This window comes from Arachis ipaensis, chromosome B06, assembly GCF_000816755.2.
Source record: "Arachis ipaensis cultivar K30076 chromosome B06, Araip1.1, whole genome shotgun sequence".
Taxonomy (NCBI): domain Eukaryota; kingdom Viridiplantae; phylum Streptophyta; class Magnoliopsida; order Fabales; family Fabaceae; genus Arachis; species Arachis ipaensis.
The window spans coordinates 76,627,729-76,652,884 of NC_029790.2; the positions used below are offsets into that span (position 1 = coordinate 76,627,729).

A 25,156-nucleotide genomic window follows, 5' to 3' on the forward strand; every position below is an offset into this window, starting at 1 on the left:
CAGGATCAAGAGAAAACAGCATTCACATGTCCATCCGGAGTGTTTGCTTATAGAAGGATGCCCTTTGGGCTATGTAATGCGCCTGCAACCTTCCAGAGATGCATGCTCTCTATTTTCTCTGATATGGTGGAAAAATTTCTGGAAGTCTTCATGGATGACTTCTCAGTATATGGAGACTCATTCAGCTCCTGTCTTGATCACCTGAAACTTGTTCTGAAAAGATGCCAAGAGACCAACCTAGTTTTAAACTGGGAAAAATGTCACTTCATGGTGACTGAAGGGATTGTTCTTGGGCATAAAATCTCAAACAAGGGAGTAGAGGTGGATCAAGCAAAAATAGAGGTAATTGAAAAATTACCACCAGCTGCCAATGTTAAGGCAATCAGAAGCTTTCTGGGGCACGCAGGATTCTATAGGAGATTTATAAAGGATTTCTCAAAAATCGCAAAACCTCTAAGCAATCTGCTAGCTGCTGACACGCCATTTGTGTTTGACACAGAGTGCCTGCAAGCATTTGAAACGCTGAAAGCTAAGCTGGTCACAGCACCAGTCATTTCTGCACTTCATTCTAGGAAGACCCTTCCTAGCAACTGGACGATCCCTCATTGACGTCCAACAGGGGAAAATAACCCTGAGAGTCAATGATGATGAATTCAAGTTGAACGCTATCAAAGCCATGCAGCATCCAGACACATCAAAAGACTGCATGAAAGTTGATCTTATTGACTCTTTGGTAGAAGAGATCAACATGGCTGAGAGTCTTGAATCAGAGTTGGAAAACATCTTTAAAGATGTTCAGCCTGATTTAGAGGATTCAGAGGACATGAAAGAGCCTCTGAAATTTCTTCTGGAAGAGGAAAAACCTCCTAAACCCGAGCTCAAGCCATTACCACCATCCTTGAAATATGCGTTTCTGGGACAAGGTGACACTTTTCCAGTGATCATAAGCTCTACTTTAAATTCACAGGAAGAGGAGGCACTTATTCAAGTGCTAAGGACACACAAGACAGCTCTTGGGTGGTCCATAGGTGACCTTAAGGGCATAAGCTCAGCTAGATGCATGCACAAAATCTTATTGGAGGATAATGCTAAACTAGTGGTTCAACCACAGAGGCGGCTAAATCCAGCCATGAAAGAAGTGGTGCAGAAAGAGGTCACCAAATTACTAGAGGCTGGGATTATTTATCCTATTTCTGATAGCCTCTGGGTGAGCCCTGGCGAATATATTGACTCTGACAAGAAGTTCATTGTTAATGGACAGAGAATCAAGCACTATCTTGAACGCAATGTTGAGCAAGAGTGCTCAAGGTTGAAGCTAGATTAAAAGCTCAGCAAGGTCCAGCTAAGGACATTAAAGAAGTGCTTGTTGGGAGGCAACCCAATTCTTATTTATTTTCATGGTTTTTCATGTTTTATTAGGTTCATGATCATGTGGAGTCACGAAATAAATATTAAAAATTGAAAACGGAATCAAAAACAGCAGAAGAAAAATCACACCCTGGAGGAAGCACTTGTCTGGCGTTCAACGCTAGAACAGAGCATGGTTCTGGCGCTGAACGCCCAAAATGGGCAACATCCTGGCGCTGAACGCCCAGAACAAGCATGGTTCTGGCGTTCAACACCAGAAATGGCTAGTAAATCGGATGAGCATTTATTTGCCATTCAGGAAGCACCATGGTTTGCCGATATTGCAAACTATAAAGCTGCAAGGTTCATACCCAAGGAGTACAACACGATACAAAAGAAGAAATTAATTACTAATGCAAAGTACTACTTGTGGGATGAACCCTATCTCTTTAAGAGATGTGCAGACGGAATAATCCGTAGGTGTGTGCCTAGAGAAGAGGCACAGAGGATCCTATGGCATTGCCATGGATCTCAATATGGAGGCCATTTTGGAGGTGAGCGAACAGCAACCAAGGTCCTCCAATGTGACTTCTATTGGCCCACACTCTATAAAGATTCCCGAGAGTTTGTACGTAACTGTGACAGTTGCCAAAGAGCTGGTAATCTGCCTCATGGTTACGCCATGCCTCAACAAGAAATCTTGGAAATTGAGTTGTTTGACGTATGGGGAATTGACTCCACCTTCCTTCCTCATAATCCTAGTTTTTTTTTCCACATCTTCTTCTTCATCTATTCCTTCTTCTTTTGCTCGAGGGCGAGCAACATTCTAAGTTTGGTGTGGTAAAACAATTATGTGAAGGATCTATAGCTCAGTGGTAGAACATGTGGCTGCAAATCAAGAGATCCCTAAGATACCTCAGGGGATGCACTTCCTTCCAATAGCTCAGTGGTAGAACATGTGGCTGCAAATCAAGAGATCTCTGAGATACCTCAGGGGATGTACTTCCCTCCACATAATTATTGGAAGCAACTGAGGATAGAAATACCAAAAATCACTAGGAATCAAGCCACAAAGGCAAGGAGCTTCAGACTCTTGAAGGCTGGGCGTTAGTGATAGACGCAATAGGACGAAGAATCCTATTCCAGTATGATCGAGAACCGACAGATGATTAGTCGTGCTGTGACAAAGCATGTGAGCATATTCTTCACTGAGAGGATGGGATATAGCCATTGACGACGGTGAACCCCTACATACAGCTTGCCATAGGAGGACGCGCGTGCGTGAACAAGAAGACAGAGGAAAGCAGAGATTCAGAAGACAAAGCATCTCCAAAACTCCAACATATTCTCCATTACTGCATAACAAGTAACCTTTAATCCATGCTCTCTTTTTTATTCGCAACTCAACTGATAAACATAATTGACTTCCTGACTAAGATTTACAAGATAACCATAGATTGCTTCAAACCAACAATCTCCGTGGGATTCGACCCTTACTCACGTGAGGTATTACTTGGACGACCCAGTGCACTTGCTGGTCAGTGGTACGAGTTGTGAAAAGTGTGATTCACAATTTGTGCACCAGTAAGAAACCTCGAGACGTCTCCCTCGAAAAATGCAATTAAGATGTCACTTTCTTGGTTGTGAGGAAAAGGGGGTTTTTAATCAAGGAACGAAAGATTAAAAGAACTAAGAAATAAAAGAACTAACAAATGACCAAGAAGGAAATTAATGCAATTAAAAAGAAAACAAGATCAAAACTAGTGAAAATGCTATAAATGCATAAAGAGCCTTGAGTTAGGAATGAGAGTTAAGGAATCCTATCATCGGCATAACCACAACTATGGCAATTATGATGAGTCAATCTCGCTTCGTCAACCCCTAACATTGATGAGTAAGTAAAGCAAGCATAATTGACCTTAATCCATAAGTCCTAACTAACTTACCAATTAACTTGGTAAAAAGCTAGCGTCAATGGAAATAAGAGCCAACTAACTATCCAAGAATTACCACTAAATGTCGGACATTATGACTCTAGTATTCTAGGAACTCATTTTCCAAGGCAAGGTGTGAAAATCTACTCAAAATTACTAAGTAATATTTTCACAAACACTTGGTGGGCATAAAACCAAAACATAGGAAATTGCAAAGGAAAATAAAAACTATAATCAAACTATTTACAATATCAACAATAAACATGCAATCAAGCAAATATAAACCATAAAACACTAAATTCATAAACAAAAGATTCAAGAAATCAAAATTGTATATATTAATAAAGTAACTTGAAACAAAAGAAAATATAGCAAGGGTAATGTAATTAAAGAAAAGATTATAGAGTACTTAGAATGATGATAAGCAAAATCCAAGACCAAAATCAAAACTATAAAATGCTACAATGAAAATTTAGTAAAACCCTAATTGAGCATTTCCTATACTACACTACTCCTGTTCCTAATTATCTATGTAATGTATGAAGATGAGGCCTCCTAAACTAATGCTTTGATATGTGGTGATGTCCCCTTCATATAGCACTTTGATTCAGCTTCAGGAAGTCCAAAATTTGGCCAAGAAAGCCCCAAAATCGTGAGCCACGTGACATTTTAATGAAGTCACGCGCAGGGACTTGTGCGTACGCACAGGGTGTTGTGCATAGGCACACTTGCTGATTGGTGCGCTTGTGCGTACGCACAGAATGTTGTGCATGCGCACACTTGATTGTGTGCTTCTCCTTGTTTTTCTTCATGTGTTCTCCCTTTTTGCATGCTTCCTTCCACTTTTGCCTAGCCGTTCTTGCCTATTGGATATGAAATCACTCACAAAATATATCACGGTATTGAATGACATAAAAATGGAATTAAAATGATCAAATTAAGTACCAAAATGCATGTTTTCACATTTAGGTCCAATTTAGAGAGAAATCACAAAAGTATGCTATTTTGGTGATTAAGTGTGAGTTTATGTGATGAAATTCGTCCAATTCAAGCCAAAAAGTGTCGTCAAATATGGACTCATCACTTGTCTAGACTTACTCATATATCAAGTGTCGTCCAATTCAAGCCAGTTCTTGTCAACTTGATCATTCATACATCATATATTCATTCAAGAGCATACCATTACAATAAAATTTTGCATGCTGGCACATCAAACATCTTCATCATTATCATACATAATCCAACATCATAGCTAAAAACAATTATTGATTACATCATCAACAATCATCATTCACATAAACACAAACACATAATTATATTAGCCTAACCCCTATCTCGATGGAGTTCACCCTTGCTCAAGAAATTGGTTCTAGCTTTTTCGTTATCTCTTCGATCAAGGCTCCTCCTTGAGCTGGGATTTTGGAAAGCCTTAAAGGAGGTTGACAAAGAAGATCACACTCAAAGAACTCCTAGGAACATGATGGTGAGGTGAAGATCACATTCGTAGCTTGATGAAGGTTTGATGGAGGCTAGAAAGTTGGGCTCTAAGTTCTCAATCTCCTCGGTTGTTCTCTCCTCCAATCACTCTTCCTTTTTAGCTTTTAATATCTCAAATTATCCTCCCTCTCTTGTTCTCTTGTTAAAGCTTCAGAAATAAGGGTGAGCATGTCTATTTATAGTGTGGTGAAGGGTGTGGTATGTTGCCACCAAATCAAGGAAGGATGACACTTGTTTAATGGCATGTGTATCTTTATTAATTGCTTCCTAATGATTCATCACTTTTAACTAAGTTGTGACTGAGGTTTGGCCGGAAAAAGAGAATGCAGGGAGTGGTTTAATTGTGGTTATGTGGCTAATCTAGAGAGAGTAGTTTGGTTAAGAAAAAATTGATTCGGTTTAAGTTCGATTAGATTTTAATTAGGCTAAGTGTTTTGGTTCTTTATTTTTCTTCTAGATAATCTTTCTAGAGGCTTCACGAATTTAGATTGAAGATAGCTTCTTTAAAGCTTTGACCAAATTGCGAAATAGGGAAAAGAAAACGGTTTAATAACTAAACCGTAAGATTGCCATTTTCAAACCGTATCGATTTGAACAACCGTCAATTGAGATATTAGCCGCAGAGAGTATCTCATTTTTAGATCAAGAGTAGAATTTTCTACTAAGCTAATTCAGTCAAGAAAAACTAGTAGTAAAGATTTCATAGATGAATTTAACTCGATGGTCAAATTCATCGTGATCGATACGGTTTTTGGTTTAGGACATGCTTTCATCTCACATGATATATCTATTCTTTTTTCTTATCAAGTCTAAATCTGTCTTATTATTTTATGATGAGGTGATTCTCAGATATTTATCGAATTTCTCATCACAGAATTTCTAAGAATAACTCTGTGGAGAATCGAGGTGTTACAAGTTCGCCCAACTCCTGGCAAACTTTTATAATTTTATAGAGTTCGCCACACCCTCGGCGAACTCCGCCCAAATTTTTTAAAATTCTAATTTTTAAGCCATTATCATCGTCTCCAGAAATACACAGATACATCAAAATAAGCCATATTCAACAAGGATTTTTTTAATTATAAATTAAAAAAATTAATATTTTCCAAAAAAATACAACTTATTTCCGTACTCTTGTGTACTCCTATATACTCTGGACACGATCATAATGGTTGCTATTGTTAACCTTCCAACCTTTTTTTCTCACCCAATCTCATATTTTTTAAGAAGGATATTGAAGTTCGTCGGGGTATAGGACGAATTCTATAAAAATATAGAAGTTTGCCAGGGTGTGGCAAACTTGCCCTAAATGCCAAAAAAATGTATTTGAGAAATTAAAGTTAAAAAATCAGGTATAGAAAAATAATAATTTTTTTATTTTATTTTTGAAAAAATTTCTCATTGGCACAAACATTTATATAGGAAAATTCGGAACCAATTTCGCATGCAGTACACCTTAAGTGTACCATTTCGTGTTAAGTATACATGATATAGACTCCATGTCATGGTAGCCCCACCAAAAGTATCCATTTCGCTGGCGTTGGGCCAGACATGGTTCTACTCCTGTCAGTTTCAATTCGCGTGCGCCCTTACTAAGATGACGACTAAATCCATTTCGCGGGTGCTTTCTATGAAATGGCCCTGCGCCTGCGCATTTTCGTAAAGCTTTCTCTGCATGCGTATTATGAAAATTAATATTTTTTATTTACTTATTTATATAAAAAAGCCAAAAGATATACTCTTACACTTTTTAATAAAAAAAATTATTTTTAATTTATGTCATGTATCAAAAATCTAATATATGATAATTTATTCAATAGACGAGATCAAATATCTTTATTTAAAAATATTTTAAATATCTTTGCTTTGAATCTCCGTTTAAATTATGAATCTAATAAGGATATATAAATATGGACTCGAAAGGCTCAAGTTAGCTATACCAATCCCTATTCCCTAGTTTCCTTTATCTCTATATTTTACAAAACGGAAAACTTTTGTAACTTAAATAAAGAGATAAATATTAAATCGGTACTCGAAAGATTCTGACGATAAAATGATACCTGATTTTTGTTATTGACAAAATAACTCTTGAAAGATTTTAAAATTTGACAAAATCACCCAACCGTGAAAGGATGACGTCATAGTGAACGAAAAACGCTAACATAGTCGTCGGAAGAGAGCTGCGACGATGGCAGAGAGCTCCGGCGATGTTTCTTCAGCGGCGAAGTGCTGCCATGGCGGAGAGACTGCGGAAGGAATGCAACGGCGTGCTGAAGAAGAAGAAGCTTCTTTTGCCATGTCAGAAGCGAATGCAATGGCGACGTGCTACCATGGTAGAGAGGACGTGGAAGGGACTACCATGGTGGAGGGGACGCAGAAGGGACGCAACAACAAGGTGCTGTCATGGCGGAAAAGAGGCGAAAGGGACACAACGATGTATTGAAGAAGAAGAATTGGCGAACACGAGAATGCGGCGAGATACTATCATGGTGGAAGGGGACGCAGCAACGTGTTGAAGAAGAAGAAGAAGTGACGAATACAAAGAACACGGCGAGGTGCAGTGGCGTGCCATGGCTGTCTTCTTCTTCAGCTGCCATGACGGAAGGGGATGCAGCAACGTGTTGAAAAAGAAGCAGCAGCAAACACGAAGAAGAAGGTCGCCGGAAACGTCATCGGAGTTCTCTTTCGACGGCTTTATCGGCGTTTTCTGTTCACTGTGACGTCATTTTTTTACGGTTGTATGATTTTATCAAATTTTAAAATCTATTTTGTCAATAACAAAAATCAGATACTATTTTATTAGTATCAAAATCTTTCCGGTACCAATTTAGTATTTAGTCACTATTAGAAAACTAGTTATTACAGACGGATATTTTCGACGAATTTTATCCCACGAAAATACAGACGGAATTTCAGAGGGATTTTTTGTCGGAAAACCAAAAAAAAGGATTAGCGTAAATTACAAACAGAAAAGAGAATCCGTCGATAATTCCGTCGGAAAAATTATTTTTTTTTCAGTAAAAAATGGTTATAGACGGAAAATTCATCTGTAATTAAGTAAACAAAACGGTGCATTTTATTAAATTATTACAGACGGAAAATCCGTCTGTAATTTAAAATTTTCCATCGGAAATGTTATATTCTGCGTTTTATGATCGATTGTGCCCAAAGCCCCAAACTCTATTCATTTACAGCACCAAATCAAACGAGCTCAACCCAGCTTCTTCTTCTCCGTCAACCAGCTTCTTCTTCTCCTTTCCTCACCCACAGCACCACCGCCGGCTACCCTAACCGCCGCAGCTACCTTCTCCTTCTTCTCCTCTTCTTCTCCTCTTCTTCTTCTCCTTCTTCTCCATCATCTCCTCCAGTCAATGCTGCGGCTACCTTTGCGCAAGCCCTAGCTCCGTGGTGACCAAAATCGGTTCCACCGTCAGCCGCGGTTCCACCTTTCTCTTTCCCCCTGTTCGAACCGTAGAGAGTTCAATTAATTTTGTTTAGTTAGTTTGATTGTTTCTGCTTCCAGGTTTTGTTTTCAAAATTCTTTTAATTTCTGTTGAGTTCAATTAATTTCGTTTAGTTAGTTTGATTTTAGTAATTAGTTTAGTTAGATTTGTTTTCTGATTAGTGGATTTTTCGGTTGTTAAAATAGGATTAGATTAGGTTTTGATTCTGAATAGCTGAAAAATGTTTAGATTGTTAATTTGGATTGCTGAACAAACAGAATTTAGAGAAACACTTGTGAGTTTTTCTTTTTCTTCTTCCCTCCCCTCTATGAATTTCGCTGTGCACACCAAGTGTTCGATGGTTTGCTTATTTGTTGGTTTGACCTAACATGCACATCAAATGTTTGTTGCTTTTCTTTTATGTGTACATAAGTAGTAATATGTATCTTTATTCTTGCTATTTCACTCTTAATTAATTATTTTTATGCTGCAAGTTCTGTCAAGGGGAGGGGAGGCTGTAGAGATGACTACTGACCATGAACCTAATACTGAGTGGGGCAGCATTGAGAACAGAGGTGGCTTTGTCTCAAACATGCCAGGTTCTTCAACTAACCCTGAATTCTATGCTTTGTTGCTACTGATATTCAGTGCTGATTTTTGTGTTTTCATTCATCATTTCTTTTACTATAGGAACTTGAGTTTCGTATGCTGTGATATTAGTTTACTCAATTTCTTTTACTATAGGGTAGTGTTTCTTAGAGAATATTTCTACTTCTACCCTCCTAGCCAGAACAACAATCTCTGCTGTCTATCGAATTACAAAATTAATCAGTTCTGTCCCTAATGTGTCATATCAGAAGAAGGCAAGCATTCCTACATAGACTGGAAATAACATTTCTACCTATTCAGCTTTATTCATTTATCTAAAGACATAGGGTGTTTCCTGGACTTATTCCTGGCTTTCTCTGATGCCTTGTTCCATCAATTGCTTGTGGCCATGGCTCATCCAGACCGTGAAACACAAATTGGAGCACATAGTGTCTTCTCTATGGTGCTTATGCCATCAATGGTTTCTCTTTGGTTGGACCAGAAAACAAAGATGGCTATGAAGGTACAGAGTTTATAAGAGGATGATGAAGAGGATGATGAAGTCCCAAAACTAGTTCATCAGTTCTATTTTCTGAAGCTTTGGCCATCATCAAAGCCTGATTCAATATCTCAAATCAAGAAACAAGAGCTCACGGTGGAGAAAATGAACCGAGACATTCGTGATAAAATCAAAGAGAAAATTGTAAGTATTGATTTCAGCCTTCAATTTTGATATAGAAGACAGAGAATAATATAATGATGTTATGTTTTTTTGTTAACAGTCAGAAAAGGACTATGTTGCGTCTGGGATGAGAAGCTCATACTACTGGAAAATGGAATGGAGACGCCGCATCGCGCGAAAAGGGAAGATACTAAGTAACTTGTATGTGGTTCTTGATGAATTGTGTTTCATGAACAATGCACCTAGGAGAAGATCTAAGAAGGAGAAATGCTTCACGGAAGAAGAGATTGATAACTATGTAAGAGCTTAGAACTTTAGTAGGATATATATTGTGCTGTGATTAATCTCTATTTACATCTTGCACTTGATAATAATGTACATTGTATAGAATCTGAATTCATTGATGCGACACGGAACCATGAGTCTCGCGGATGAAAAGCGAATTTTGAGGAACATAAACACTCATCAGAGAGATGCTGATAAATTTCAGTCACTGGAAGTGCTTAGAAATATTGTAATTTAAGGACTTATAAGTTATGATCTTTGATTTGATTAAAAATTTATACCAAGGTAAGCATTGAAGTTTGGAGTGTTGAAAAATTTAAACAGATCAAATGGGGTTACTATGAGAATCATTGCTATAAGCTACTGAGAGAAATTGAACAATTCCAAGACCAAAGGAAATAAACTCTACTATATTTCTTAAGCCCTATGATATATTTGGTACATTGCACTAAACTTGCTATATCAGCCTTGGGACTTCACATTTGGTTTTGTCAAGGGACAAGTGAATAATGATTCAATAAGTGATATGCTTACAAGGCATTAGTCAATAAACCTCAATTAGGCTCTTCGTTTTAGAAGTTGACTTTGATACGGTTGTAATAGACTGCTAGTTTGATGAGTTACTATATTTTTATCAGGGAAATTATAGTGCAATTCAATGCTGATATTGCTGATGGCATGCCATGGAAGTTTACTCCTACTCAAAGAGAGGTTTTTCTTTACTTAACACCTTACTGGATGTATGCTGTATTTCCATCAGGAAATAGAATTATAACTTGTGCAAGTATTCATTGAGGAACTTTTACTTATAATTTCTTGGAACCATTAAGTTTACTTATATTATATTATTCTATTAAAGTTCCATTCTGCTAGCTTGGAGAGAACTGTTGATTATCATATTAAATAAAAAAGCTTGGTTGTCTCAATTTAATTTCTATAGAGACTGATATAGTATTTTCTGATCTGGTTCTAGTTGCATTTACGGTTAACACTTGCTAGATTGGTAATGTAGCATTATTTGATTATTCTAATAGGTAAGAGTCAAGCCTGGAGAAAGTGCCCTCGCATTTTATACGGCTGAAAACAAAAGTTCCACTCCAATAACTGGTGTTTCTACATATAATGTCACAACTATGAAGGTAATGACTTTGCTAATATGTAGAAACTATAATCAGATATTCAGTCATGTTTTGCTACATTTGTAAAAGTAGTTGTGTTCATGCTTGCTACTTGAATGGTTTGGGTAAAAGATTGGATTTGATAGAATAAGAGAATACTAATGTGGGATTGGTAAGGTGATAAATATCTTGGTTCCTTAATCAATGAATCCAGGGAATAGAAAAAACATTTGCTAAGGGATCAACCCTCTTCATGGGACTTAAGCTAGGTCGGGCCGGGTTAGCAGCGTTCTTGTTAAAGAGCTTGATTCTGTAAATTTTGTGTAAAATTATTTTTTAAACTGACATCTAATTAAGTGTTTTATGTAGTTAAAAGTAACTTCTTTTTGAGATATTTGGTGTGAAAATAAACTGACATCTAATCTCTGTTTCTCATGGTGCATGGGGGTTCTTATACCAGCGAATTTAGCTCTGAATTTCTTTGTATTAGGTGAATTGTTAAAATCTCAATTCTATATTTTTCTACATTAAGCAGTGCGAATTTCACACTAGATCGTCAATTCTGTTTCTCAAGGGTCTTTGTGGTGCATGCATAGAAAGAAGTTAGTTATCTGTTCTAATTTCCTCTGTTTTTGATCCAGACAAATCTTTGGTATTGATTGGTTGTTCAGCAGAGATGGTAATAAAAATAGTTGAATTGCTGAAAGACTTTGCATCTCATGAAGAGATTATGGAGATTCTTGCCACAGTGGCTGCAGATTTGGGGGATGTCATCGATGTGAGTTTCTTGCAGGTCAAACCTTTGAAGGGAGCAATGACTAATGAGGTTTTCGAGATAAACTGGCCAGCCAAAAGTGATGGCCATCTCAGAAGGGTTCTAGTCCGATTATACGGCGAAGGTGTTGAGGTTTTCTTCAACAGGGATGTTGAGGATGAAATCCAAACTTTTGAGAGCATGTCAAAGCACGGTCAGGGTCCATGCCTTCTTGGCCGGTTCGCCACTGGTCGAGTTGAGGAGTTCATTCATGCCAGAGTATGTAATATTCATCTTGTTTTTCATGTTCTGATTAATTAAATCTAACGTGATTGCAGTGAGTATATTAGGCATGATTGTTTTTGTGAATTGGAGAATATGTGCTTAAATTAAAGTCACCGGGCATTATCTTTTCCATGTTGCTTTCTTATTTTTTAAGTCAAAAAGCTTTCCTTTGGTCATGGTTCTTTGGTTTCATTATTTTATTATCATTTTTTGGAAGATAGATAGGTTGGCCACCACTTCCTATTGGTTCTTTAGATTTATAACAAAAAGCATCTACCGAAAATTAAGTTGAATGGCATCCAGTCATGGTAGATCAGGTTTTTAAGTGCTTCCTTTGCATACCCTTTTTTGCCTAATACCTTATGGATGTTCTTTCTTACTTTATCACCAAAGAAATAATCTAATCAAGTAGTTACCAGATGAACAATTTATGTGATCAAGCAGTAGTGACATTATTTATTCGGATATAAAAATAGCAGCATTCATAGTAGACTAAGAGCTATTTAGTTTTTTAATCAGCACTTATTTGACGTCAGCAAATGAAGTTAAATGAGGTTAAAATTTATCATAAAGAGAAAAAGAAATTGGAAAGTGGAAACAGAGTAATCAAATTGGGGGAAGAAAAGAAAAGAAACTTGCAATTATATAGTTTAAGTATGTCTTTTGCATTGCAAATTGCTTTAGTTTAAGTATGTCTCATTAATATCTGCTAAGAAGAAATCTATAATTATTTGCAAGATCTAAACTTGCTTATTTGTTTTTGGTTGCCAGAATCACTTTGACCAAGAAAAATGCTCTTCACACAGAACTTACGTTTAGAAAGAGTCAAAATTCAAGTTTAAAAGCAAATTAAACAACAATACACTATTTTGATTTATCTCATTTTTTAAAAAACAATATATAAGTTATATATTGGAGATTCAGCTGCATAATCTGTGTTTCATATCTAAAGATTTCTTATCCTGTAGGATTTAGATTAATATGGCATATAATTTTAAATTCTTCGGTTGTTTTTCACAGTTCCATGTGATCAGAACTCGAACTGAAACCTGTAGAAAAAAGGTGAGCAGTAATTGTGGTCAATCACATAATAATAATATTGCTTTAGTTATTTCTTTGATGAATGATTATTGTTGGTGTTAATTAAATTTTACAATATACAGGTGAGAAGCTTGGAGCAGATGAACGGAAATCTCCTTCTTGAACTTGTAAGAACTTTGGTTTATTTGTTTTGATTAAAAATGATATATAGAGGATGGAAAGAAATGAATTAATGATGGATGCTGATTCAAGTCCATATCAGGTTCAAGAAGGATTCATGCACATATGGCTGATGGATGCTGATTCATGTCCATTTTTTAAGAAAGAATTCAGTTAATCTTTCTGTAATATATGTAAAATTGTGTAAAATTTAGTATGGTTGACCAATATACTGAGGATTATAGTTGATAATACACAAAAAACGCAAAAAACGCAAAAAACGGTTAAAAAAATGAGAGCGAGAGAGCGAGAGAGAGTGTGGGTGGGAAACACCGGGAGGGATAGATCTAGGAACTCAGGAAAGGATCCTCGGGTTTGGAATCGAGAAGAGTATCGGAGGCTAGAGCATGAATCTTTCTCAATCTTCGTGAGTAACCTTCCAGGCGACATATCAAAAAGAGAGTTATTCCACTTGTTCAACTGGACGGGACGCATCATTGATATATATTTAACGCGAAAAAATAAAGGTACGAATATATACATGTTTGCGTTCATTCGATACACAACAAAAGGAGGGGCGTTGAAAGCTATAGCGGAAATGAATCGGATGCGATTACGAGGTAAGGTGTTGTTTGTGGGGGAGGCCAAGTATAGAAGAACGCTGGAACCCCAGAACATGACCATGAGAAGTAGAGGAGATGTTACGAAAAACCCCAGAACATTGCAGATAAGTCGAGCTGTAGTGCAGAATGATTTGCTGGCTGGACAGGAAGCACGTAAGAAGGGGTTGGAGGAGGGGCCACATGAGAATAGACAAGTAAAAAACGTGGAGGTAGCAGTGGTATCAGGAAATCTAGAATGGCTACAAAGGAGTCTCGTAGTGGGCATGGCAATGCCTATTAACGTTGAGTCTATGAAGAAGATGGTCGCTAAGAACTTACCTAATGTAATTCAAATCCGGGAGATGGGTTCATACAAAGCTCTTATCACTTTTGATAGTGTACGGACTGCGGAAGAAACATACACGGTTAATATGAATAGGCTACTCCAATTGTTTCATAGTGTACGGAGGTGGGAGGAGTCGAAGCATAGTGATAACCGGAGAGTGTGGCTAGAATGTTTTGGCGTTCCTTTGCACGTCTGGTCAGTGGACACGTTTAGAACGATAGGAGGCCTATGGGGTGATGTGATCACCTGTGATAGAGGAACTGAATTGTGTAGCTCTTTCACGGTTGGACGGGTGCAGATTGATACCTGTGTGAAGGAGATCATTCAGGAATCAATTCATATCACTGATGGAACGGAGGTTTTTGAGATTCTGGTTAAAGAGATTGGGCATGACGCGTTTAATTTAGCGTGCATGGAGAAAGGTGGAGAAGAAGAAGGTAGTGCATTATTGGATCAGAATGGCACACGCAAGAAATTAGGACTGACAACAGGGCTGAGGCAGGAAACGGAATCAGGGCGTACGAGAATCCATGACGAAGAGCTGGTGTTACAGGTGCCTAGGGAAGAAGATGATGGAAGGGGTAGAACAGTAATTACAGACGAATTTTTGAATGAATGGATTAATGACCGTGGATATCGCAATTATGGGGAGATCGTAACGCACCAAGCCATTAGGGGAGAGAATCACGCTGATCTTCATCTCGGGGGGAGTAATGCTCAAAGCAGCAGGGCTGACTCAGAGAGGACCGTGTCTTGCGCTCTTAATGGACTGGAACAGGGGCCCGTTAATGAAGAAATACAAAAACAAAAAAAGGGATTCAAACCCAGGCCTGTGACCGGTTACTCAAAGTCTCACAAGGGGGGGAGTCTTGTTTGTTTAACAAAGGAATGGGCCAGTGCTAATAGAGAGATACACGGGGAAAGGTTGCACATAACGGGCCTGATGAACTCAGCTGGACTAGAGACATGGGTAGGGCCTGATGTTGATGGGTCGGGTCGAAAAGGGATTCGAGAGGCTAGGGCAGGAAGGTTTGAAGCTAACGCTGAGGAGTGGGAAGGTAACGCACCCAAGCCGGACGATTACGAAGCTGCAGATGGCGCGGGCAAGGGACTAAGGCAGGGGCTTAACCTAGACGTCGACCAACGGAACCGGGGGCCCGAAGGGGATGACCGAACCCGAGCCGACGACGTGCTGGCGGTAGAAGACAATGGCAGTGTGGTTGCTGGCGAAGATGAACTCGGTATAGACAGAGCGGAGGGTGAGACGGCTGGGGTGCCGGATAACCAGAACGCTGGTGGCAGAGAGAGGGCTGAAGGTGATGAGTGGATCGAGGAAGGAGGGGCCATGGTGCTTGAAGGAGGTGCATCGCAGAGTCGCTGGAACCTGGAAGACAAGGATGGGGCACGTATCCTGGGACCTGATGGTGGCCAGGGTCTTACACAAAAAAACCGAAAAGGGATTTCCCAAGGGTTGGACTATCGTATTGAACGGTGGACTAGCGGAAAAAAGGACCTGGAAAATGAAGAACAGGATGGTGATGGTGAGCCTTCAAGGATAGCGGAGCAGGCTCTGGAAAACCAAAGGACCTGGGAGCTGGGTAAAGAATCTGGGGCGGAACTGCAAGAGGAGGATGTGGATATTATGGAAATTCTCCGAGAGCAGAATGAAGAAATAGATCGTAAAAGAAGAGTGGCAAAGCAAAAGGAGAAGCTGAGACGGTGCAGACCAAAAAACAAAAAAAAGGTGTGTAAAAATTTTATAAATGATTGTTAGTTCATGGAATGTTAGGGGGCTACGAGGTGATGGGAAGTTGCGAATGGTGAAGGATCTTAGGAATACACATAAGTTAGACATGATTGGATTAATTGAGACCAAGAAGCAGATTGTGACGAGATTTGACGTTACAAGAATCTGGGGGAATGACGGCTTAGGATGGGAATATGTAGGATCTGATGGTGCTTCCGGTGGACTGTTGTTAATTTGGAATGATCTGGTTTTTAGTATGAATAACTGCTACAAAGGGGAGAGGTGGGTGTGTGTTGAAGGAGTAATGTTAAAGAGACGGTTCAATTGTTCTTTTATCTTGGTCTACGGAGCACAAACTAGAGCAGAGAAGATTCATGTCTGGGAAGAGCTGAGTTATATAGCTGGGTTATGTCAAACCCCTTGTTGCTTTCTGGGAGACTTTAATGAAATAGTGCATGAAGGGGAAAGGAAAGGTGGTACTAGCTTGACTCGGTCTGCGGAAGATTTCAAGAGCTGGATACAAGATATGAACTTAGTGGATATGCCGCTTTCTGACCACAAGTTTACATGGTTCAGGGGACGTTCTTGTAGCCGGATAGATAGGGTCCTGCTAAATCTTGAGTGGTTAGAAGAGTTCCCAGAGTCTCGGCTACGAGGTGGGCCAAGGGGCTTGTCAGATCATTGTCCTATAATATTGGAGGACAGGAAGTTGTCGTGTGGTCCAAGGCCGTTCAGAAGCCTGGACTCGTGGTTCACACATGAGGGCTTCCTCAGAATGGTGAAGGAAGAGTGGAGAGGGCTGGGGGACAAGCCTTTCACAGATAAACTGAATGCTTTGGCTGTTCCACTAGGGAGATGGCATAAGGACAACTTTGGTGAGATGGACAAGAAGATTGCAAAGTTTGAGGATAAAATCAAGAGACTTGATGATATGGTTAGTAATGGGGTGTATGATGGAACAATGGAGGCCAGAAGAAAGGCTCTGGTCACTTGCTGCGAGAGATGGTACGTGAGAAAGGAGGTACATTGGAAACAGATGTCTCGGTCTCGACATGCAAAGGATATGGACAAAAATACAAGGTACTTTCACAACATCGCATCAGCAAGAAGACGGAATAATTGGATTGATGCATTGGTAATTGATGGTAGAAGGGTCCGGAACCAAGCTAGAATAAAGATTGCTATCAGAGATTTCTACAGAGACTTATATCATCAAGAAAGGTCTCCCAAGGTGAGCTTCAGGGATGGGTTGGTGGAGAGAATAGACGACCATGATGCGGTGACTTTAGAAGTGTTACCATCGGCTGAGGAAATCAGAGAGGCAGTATAGGACTGTGAGTCATCTAAGGCACCAGGGTGTGATGGATACAACATGAATTTCATCAAGAGATGCTGGGATGAGATTGGGGCAGAGTTCACGGCAGCAGTGATGGGGTTCTTTCAGACATCCAAGCTTCCGGTGGAGTGCAATATCACTTGGGTGGCACTAGCTCCTAAGTTCATTGGTGCAGAGGAAATTAAAGACTTGCGACCTATCAGTATGGTGGGATGCGTGTACAAGGTTATATCCAAAGTCCTTGTTAGGAGAATGAGATCAGTGATGCCGGCATTAATAGGGGAGACTCAGAGTGCATTTGTTCAGGGAAGGAAAATACATGATGGGGCACTAATTGCATGTGAAACGGTGAACTGGCTCAAAGTGAGGAAAAAGGAGGCAGCTTTAATCAAACTGGATTTCCAAAAGGCCTATGATAGGGTTAAATGGAGCTTCGTGGACATTGTGCTGCAGAAGATGGGCTTTGGCCAGAAGTGGAGAGCATGGATTATGGAGTGTGTAACCACTGCTTCTATGTCGATTCTGATAAACGGCTCGCCTTCCAAGCCGTTCAAGATGGAACGAGGACTGAGACAAGGTGACCCCCTTTCACCTTTCTTGTTTGTTCTAGTTGTGGATGTGTTGCATCGTATGATTGGAGAGGCAGTTAGAAACAGACGGATATCACCTCTATTGGTTGGCAGAGACAGTATAGTATTGTCACACCTTCAATTTGCAGATGATACTATACTTTTCTGCCCACCAGAAGAGGAGACTATAAGGAACTACAGGAGGCTGCTGAGGTGCTTTGAGTTGATGTCAGGTCTTACTATCAATTTCGATAAATCCAGCCTGATTCCAATCAATTGTGATGAGCAGTGGGCCCAGCGTATGTGCAATTTGCTGGGGTGTAAGCGAGACATTCTTCCAGTTAAATATCTTGGAATCCCGTTAGGTGCAAATCCAAGGTTGGTGAAGACTTGGCAGCCTATAATAGACAAAGTGGAGGAGAAGCTCAGTCTGTGGAAAGCTAAAGTGCTGAATAAAGCTGGAAAATTGGTGCTTATCAAATCAGTCTTAAATAGCTTGCCGGTGTATTACTTGAGTCTGTTCAAGATGCCAAAAGTAGTTGCTGAGAAGCTGATATCATTACAAAGGCGGTTCCTGTGGTGTAAGGAAGATGGTCGGGATGGCATGGCTCTGGTAAGATGGGAAGTGGTGCAAGCTCCTAAGAAGCTAGGTGGGTTGGGCGTTGGGGACGCTTTGATTCGGAACACTGCTCTATTATTTAAGTGGTGGTGGCGGTTTGCTAAGGAAGAGTGCCCGTTGTGGAAGAAGGTAGTGTGTTCGTGTCACAATCTGAACTCAAATGAACTACTCTCAACTCAAATTCTGTCTACTAGAGGAGGCCCATGGAAGGATATTTGCCAAGTAAATATCACGAACCAACAACTTGGGATAAGTTGATCACAGGCTTGTCATTGGAGGTAGGTGATGGGCAACGAACTAGGTTCTGGGAGGATGTCTGGCTTCTAGGTGGAGCTCTAAAAGATCGATTTCCGAGGCTCTTCTCTGTTTCAAACCAGGAGGGTTCTGTTATTGGGGCTTGTGGGTTTTGGGATGGGTTAGAGTGGGTGTGGAACTTCCAATGGAGACGTGAGCTGTTCCAATGGGAATTGGAACTACTAAACCAGTTGCATGAGGCTTTGAGACCAGTGAGGCTAGTACAAAACAGAGAAGATAGAGTGGTGTGGAAATATGATGGACAAGGTGTTTTTTCAACCAAATCGTTTGTGCAGGTATGGCAGGAGGAAATGCTACCAGAGGAGATAACCAGTTTCAGTTTTACTAGGAGTATCTGGAAAGGTTTGGTTCCACCAAGAGTGGAGCTTTTTGCCTGGTTCGTGCTGATAGGCCGAGTGAATACAAAGGAAAGGCTAAGCCGGTTTGGTATCATTACTCAGGAAGATAATGTTTGTGTGCTGTGTAATAATGATGTGGAGCACGTATATCACTTGTTTCTAGGCTGTACTTTTGCGTCGCAGGTGTGGAATGCTTGGATAGCAGCTTTTGGCAGACATTGGTCCTTTCCAGGATCGATGAAAGAGCATTTTCTGAGCTGGACAGAGGAACCGCGGAGTAAGGTGAACCAAAGACAGCGATTGAGGAGCTTCTGTGCGATCCTTTGGAACATTTGGCTGGAAAGAAATAGGAGGATATTCCAGAATACCAGCAAAGGCGTTGAAGAAATCATCAACATGACCTTCCTTAGTGCTAATGAGTGGAGTTGTGTAGATCCTTTTTGTTGTTGATGGCTTTGTCCGGAGATGACTGAGGATCGGTTCGTGCGACTTTTTTAGCTATTAGTTTTTAGATTTATTTTTAGTTATGCTGTGTTCCTGTTTGCTCCACCTTCGTTGTGTTGAGCTTTGCTTTCAAAAAAAAAATAGTTGATAATACACTTTGTTTATGTTTTGAATTATATTGACTTGCTTATTTATAATAATTTTCTTTTAGTTTTATAATACGATGAATTTATTTATTTTTTGTAATATTATAAATATTCGAATACAAATTAGATAAAAGTTTGTATTAAATTTATATTTATTTTGTATGAAAACAAGTTTATTTTGCAATTAGAAAAATAAAAAAAATTCTATTTTACCTTACAGACGGATTTACAGACGGATTTTCTGTCTGTAATCAGAACGTGGGATGATTTTCCAAAGTGCAAATTACAGACGGAAAATCCGTCTGTAATTACAGACGGAAAATCCGTCGAAAAATCTGTCTGTAATTGCAGACGGAAAATCCGTCTGAAAATTCGTCTGTAATTACAGACAGAAAATCCGTCGGAAAGTTCGTCGTCTTTGGGAAATGGATAGAAAATTTACAGAGGGAAAATCCGTCGGTAACTTGTAAAAATCCGTCTGTAATTTTTCGACGGAAAAAAATCCGTCGGTAAATAATTTCTGACGGGACTTTTACAGAGAGACAAAATCCGTCAGTAATTTCGTCGATAACCAAAAATCCGTCTGTAATAAAGACTAAATCTGTCTGTAAATCTGTCTGTATTAATCCATTTTCTAGTTGTGAATTTCTTAAATAAATAACCAACATAAATAATAGCAAAGAAAAAGGTTAAACTCTTAAAAAGTTATTGAAACATGCATGATCTTTGTCTTTCTTGCAACTTACGAGTAGGTGAAATCTCAAAGCCTGCCTTTAATTTCGTGGGGCCCAAGAATCGCTTTCATCCTTTCAATCTTCATCTCCAATTCACCATCGAATTACAGTTAAAATAATTTCATAAATACTCTATTTTTTTATTTTTTCTTCATTTTTTTTCATAAATTTTTTTTACTTTTATCACTCATCAACACAACAAGCACCACTTTCATTGTAAAGTAGTCCACGTTATTCCACCATATCTATTTTACTACTCTCACTTCTTTCAAATAACTGCATTTTGTCGCAACCACCATGACCTTCTTTATATATCCTACAATCCCTTCACCCTTTACCCCTTCAACCTCTTCGAATCTTTAATAATTCTCTGTGGCTCCATCCTTCCTTGCTGTTGTTGCTTTTTTCGAATCATGTTGCACAAATTCTCATTTCCTCTTCCTCAAGACACTTTTTCTTTTTCATTTCCTTATTTTTCTCTGTAAGTTAGAACCAGTATTTTTGCAAATTCTTTGCCGCCACGATAAAGTTCCACAACATGATGGTTGTAACGACAACGATGAGCGTATAGTGAGGTCAGTGACATTGAAGGGGATTTTGTTGCTTAACGTGCCGCTGCATCAACAGTTGCCTGTGTTCAACGAAGTAATAGACTTTGTGCGATGTGGGCATGCTGTGAACTGGCGGATTCTAGCAACAATGATGGAGTTCTTATTATTTCTTAACATGGATAGAATTCTGCAAAGTGGAAGGACAACTCCTTTATGAAGGTTGATAGTGGCTCAGATCTTCACCCTACTTGGTGAACTTCCGTCCTGTGCTCTCATAAATCAATTCAACATGTTCTAGAGACAGGATTAGATTCACTGTATGTGGAATGACTGGACTTCTAGTGAAGACAAATCGCATGCCAGCTGAGAAGTCTTCAGTTGGGATCATCTTGTTCCGCCAGCCCTTGGATACAATACAAGGAAGGAGATTGGGCAACCATCGATGGTGGTGAGCTATCGATAAGTGCTCCAAAGAATTTAGTTGTGGGATCTACTACTTTGGCACCAGAACCTTCGGATTCAGTTAGTCCAGTTACAAAAACATTACGGAGATGAATACTAGGGTGTCAGATCTGAATGAAGTTAAGAAAAATGAAAAAAAATGAACTCTTTTGGGCCTTAAATGTTAGTTAAAAGGCCCCAGCTAAGAAATATGAAGAAAAAGTCTTTGGGCCTGAACCAAATAAGGGTGTAAATGTTGACATGGGCTCAAGATACCAGGTTCTAGAACAAATAGAGAATTAGGAGTCGGAGCAATCCCGCCCGTTTGAACTAAACTTGGTGGGTAGGCAGAATGAGTCTCATATGGAGTCCAGGGACAAAAAACCTCAGCCCAATAAGGATGCTTTGGTTGCATAGCCTAACCTAGTAGAAAAAGAAAATAAAAAATCCACTCAAAAAACTAATATTAATCAAAGTAAGGGGGCAATTAGTAATATGAGTGTGTTTACTTTGAATGGAAAGGAGATAGAAGGTTCTAATTCAACAGAGGTCCACAATCGGAGAAATGAGGATTATTGGATTTTTATAAATTTAATTAAACAAGCTCAAAGCATGGGAGGTGGTGAAGGTTTGGAGAAGAGGGGTTTTCTTGGTGTTCAAACTCACTTGCCCTCTATGGAAGTATATATGATGGTGGAGCAGCTTCGCTGCAAACCTGTAATGAAAAATTCAGTGACAAATCCCCCTGATCTAAGAGTAAGTCAGAATGTGAATGCCGGTGAGTTAATTTCTGATATGCCCCTGATTGGGGTGAGTTCAGATAACATGGTGGTAGATACTGCCACAGGTGCTATGCCAAATGCTCAGTTGCTTTTTGGCCCTTTGGTCACTTGCTTCATTTCCATTGTGTTTATCATGAATATAATAAATTGGAATTGTAGAGGTGTGGGTGGTAAAGGCTTCTCCATATCGGTGAAGGATTTGTGCAATAGATTTTATTCAAGCTTTCTTTGTTTACTTGAAACACATATCTCGGGGGCTAAAGCGGAGAAGGTGGCTCAAAAATTTGGTTTCCCGAATTGGCATCTAGTGGAAGGTGTTGGTTTCTCAGGTGGGATCTGGCTTCTATGGAATGGCAATCTTTGGGATGTTAATGTTATTGAGTCCCATAGGCAATTTATTTACCATAGAATTTCTTTTGTAAGGAACAATACTGGTATCTGACGGTAGTGTATGGTTCACCTCATATTGGATCAAGATCCGATTTATGGGAAAATCTGCGAAGACTAGGGGATCTAGGGCATGGTGATTGGTATGTGTGGGGTGATTCAATTGTGTTCTCTCAAATCTTTCCAGGGATTATGCTTGCTTCTCAAATTGTCTCTTTCAATGTGGCCTCCAAGACATTGGCTTCTGAGGACAACCATTTACTTGGCAGAGAGGTAATATTCGAAGGAGATTGGACAGGTATGTTGCGAACACCTCCTGGGTTCAAAGATTCAATCATGCGGTAGTGAAGCATCTTCTGAAACTAAAATCTGATCATACACCGTTATTACTTGATTTGAGATCAGCAAATAATTCTGGCCTATCTACTCGCCCATTTTGTTTTATTACGGCACGACTGACTCACGACGATTTTAATAACTTGTTACGGGGGTAGTTGGGATGGTGATCAACCACTGGAGGTAAATATCTTTACTTTCATGGAGGCTACTAGAATTTGCAATCAGGAAGTATTTGGTGATCTTGTTAAAAGAAAAGTTCGGCTGCTGGCGAGATTAAATGGTATATCTTCTTACCTCAGTTTCATGCCAAATCCTTTTCTTGAAATCTTCAAACCCAACTCTGGAAGGAACTGGAAACTTTGCTTATTCAAGAAGAAGTCTTCTGGAAGCAATGTTCTAGGTGCAAGTGGATTAATTATGAAGATAAAAATACTACTTACTTCCATAACACAGCATCTGCTAGGAGGAGAAGGAACAGATTAACTATGATTAAAAATGCAGAAGGTCAATGGGTCGATGATGTGCGACAAATTCAAAATATTGGAGCATAGCATTTTCTAACTTTGTACTCTGATGATAGGAATTGTGAGAAACTAAATGCTCCAGGCCTTTTTTCTACTCTTATGACTGTAGAGCAAAACCAGCTAGGAAGAATGGTGACTGTTGAAGAAATCCAATCATTTATGTTCTCTATGGGAGCCTGGAAGGTGCCAGGACCAGACGACCTGCCCCCAATGTTTTATCAGAGCAACTGGAAATCTGTAAAAAATTCAGTGGTAAATTGGGTTTTCAAGGTTTTCAATAATCATGAAGAAATTAAAGTGGCGAATAGCACTTATATCTCACTTATCCCAAAAACTGATGCTCTGAAAACCTTTAGCCATTTTCGTCCTATTGGGATTTGTAATGTTTCTTATAAGCTTATTGCGAAGATTATTTCTCATCGGTTGAAAGAGGTAATACCCAAATTAATTAGCCCCTCCAAGTCAAGTTTTGTCCCTAGTAGGCAGAGTGCATACTATTATTATAGCTCAAGAGACCATCCATTCCATGAGAATTAAGAAAGGTGCTACTAGTTATATGGCTATTAAGATGGATTTGGAAAAAATGTATGATCGTTTGAACTGGGGGTTTATCCGGGATACATTAATTGAACCTAGATTGCCAGCGACTTTGGTTAACCTAATCTCGCATTGCTATTTGTCTGTTGAGATGAAAGTTTTGTAGAATGCTATTCCCTCTAATTCATTCATTCCTTCTAGAGGTATTCGACAGGGTGATCCTATGTCACCGTATCTCTTCATTTTATGTATGGAATGACTGTCTCAGATTATCTATGTTGTTGTTAATCATAATTTTTGAGAGCCGATGGTGTTGAATAATAGAGGTGGATCAAAACTTTCTCATCTATGTTTTGCTGACGATATTGTTTTCTTTGGGAAGGCTTCCGTGGAACAGGTTGAGGTGGTACAGAAAATTCTGGATTTGTTTTGTAAATGTTTTGGTCAGAAGGTAAACTATGATAAATCTTGTGTTTTCTTTTCTGAGAAAATGTGATTCACTAGGAAAAGAAAACTGAGTGATGCTTTGGAGTTGAGGCTAACAAACAATATGGAAAAGTACCTTGGAGTCTGGTGCACAGAAATCGTGACGGTTCCGTTCCTTGGTAACGGCGCTAAAAACTCAATACGCACGTTCATGATCTTAGTTCTTTGTCACAACTTTGCACAATTAACCAGCAAGTGCACTGGGTCGTCCAAGTAATAAACCTTACGTGAGTAAGGGTCGATCCCACAGAGATTGTCGGCTTAAAGCAAGCTATGGTCACCTTGTAAATCTCAGTTAGGCGGATTCAATTGATTATGGAGATCTAGTAATTAAAAGATAAATAAAATATAAAATAAAGATAGTGATACTTATGTAATTCATTGGTGAGAATTTCAAATAAGCATATAGAGATGCGTTCGTTCCTCCTGAACCTCTGCTTTCCTATTGTCTTCATCCAATCATTCATACTCCTTTCTATAGCAAGCTGTATGTTAGGCATCACCGTTGTCAATGGCTACATCCTGTCCTCTCAGTGAAAATGGTCCAATGCGCTGTCACTGCATGGCTAATCATCTGTTGGTTCTCGATCATACTGGAATAGGATCCATTGATCCTTTTGCGTTTGTAGTCCAGCACTCGCGAGTTTGAAGCTCGTCGCAGCCATCCCTTTCCAGATCCCACTCGGAATACCACAGACAAGGTTTAGACTTTCTGGATCTCAAGAATGGCCGTCCATGGATTCTAACTTATACCACGAAGATTCTGATTAAAGAATCCCA

General features: G+C 39.3%; 1 protein-coding gene and 1 long non-coding RNA gene across 5 annotated transcripts in view; both read left to right on the forward strand.

The window, feature by feature from the left end:
- The window catches only part of LOC107648800, a 12,981-nt gene extending 3,489 nt beyond the window's left edge, over positions 1–9,492 (forward strand). Inside the window, exons 2-4 of one of the 3 annotated variants that reach the window (XR_001622085.2) lie at positions 1,098–1,099; positions 8,716–8,820; positions 9,079–9,492. This is a non-coding gene — a long non-coding RNA (uncharacterized LOC107648800). Of the gene's footprint in view, positions 1–1,097; positions 1,100–8,088; positions 8,218–8,715; positions 8,821–8,965; positions 8,982–9,078 lie in introns of those variants that run through there. The other 2 variants (XR_002348858.1, XR_002348859.1) reach the window with 2 other exon arrangements.
- On the forward strand, positions 11,466–19,638 carry LOC107648799 (probable choline kinase 2). 2 transcript variants are annotated; one of them, XR_002348857.1, is made up of 5 exons: positions 11,466–11,927; positions 12,954–12,995; positions 13,097–13,141; positions 13,237–13,374; positions 19,590–19,638. XR_002348857.1 is itself a non-coding variant. In XM_021104527.1 (4 exons), the coding sequence occupies exons 1-4, from the start codon at positions 11,571–11,573 to the stop codon at positions 13,309–13,311; spliced, it is 519 nt and encodes a 172-aa protein (XP_020960186.1). In that variant the 5' UTR covers positions 11,468–11,570; the 3' UTR covers positions 13,312–13,389. The 2 variants fall into 2 exon arrangements, 1 of the variants encoding a protein (XP_020960186.1); XM_021104527.1 differs by lacking the exon at positions 19,590–19,638 and having other exon boundaries at positions 11,468–11,927; positions 13,237–13,389.

Coding starts and splice junctions, on each gene's coding strand:
- LOC107648799 (XM_021104527.1), top strand. CDS start 11,571: ATGGTAATAAAAATAGTTGAATTGCTGAAAGACTTTGCATCTCATGAA. Junction 11,928..12,953: donor AGGAGTTCATTCATGCCAGA/GTATGTAATATT, acceptor TGTTTTTCACAG/TTCCATGTGATCAGAACTCG. Junction 13,142..13,236: donor GAAATCTCCTTCTTGAACTT/GTAAGAACTTTG, acceptor AGTCCATATCAG/GTTCAAGAAGGATTCATGCA.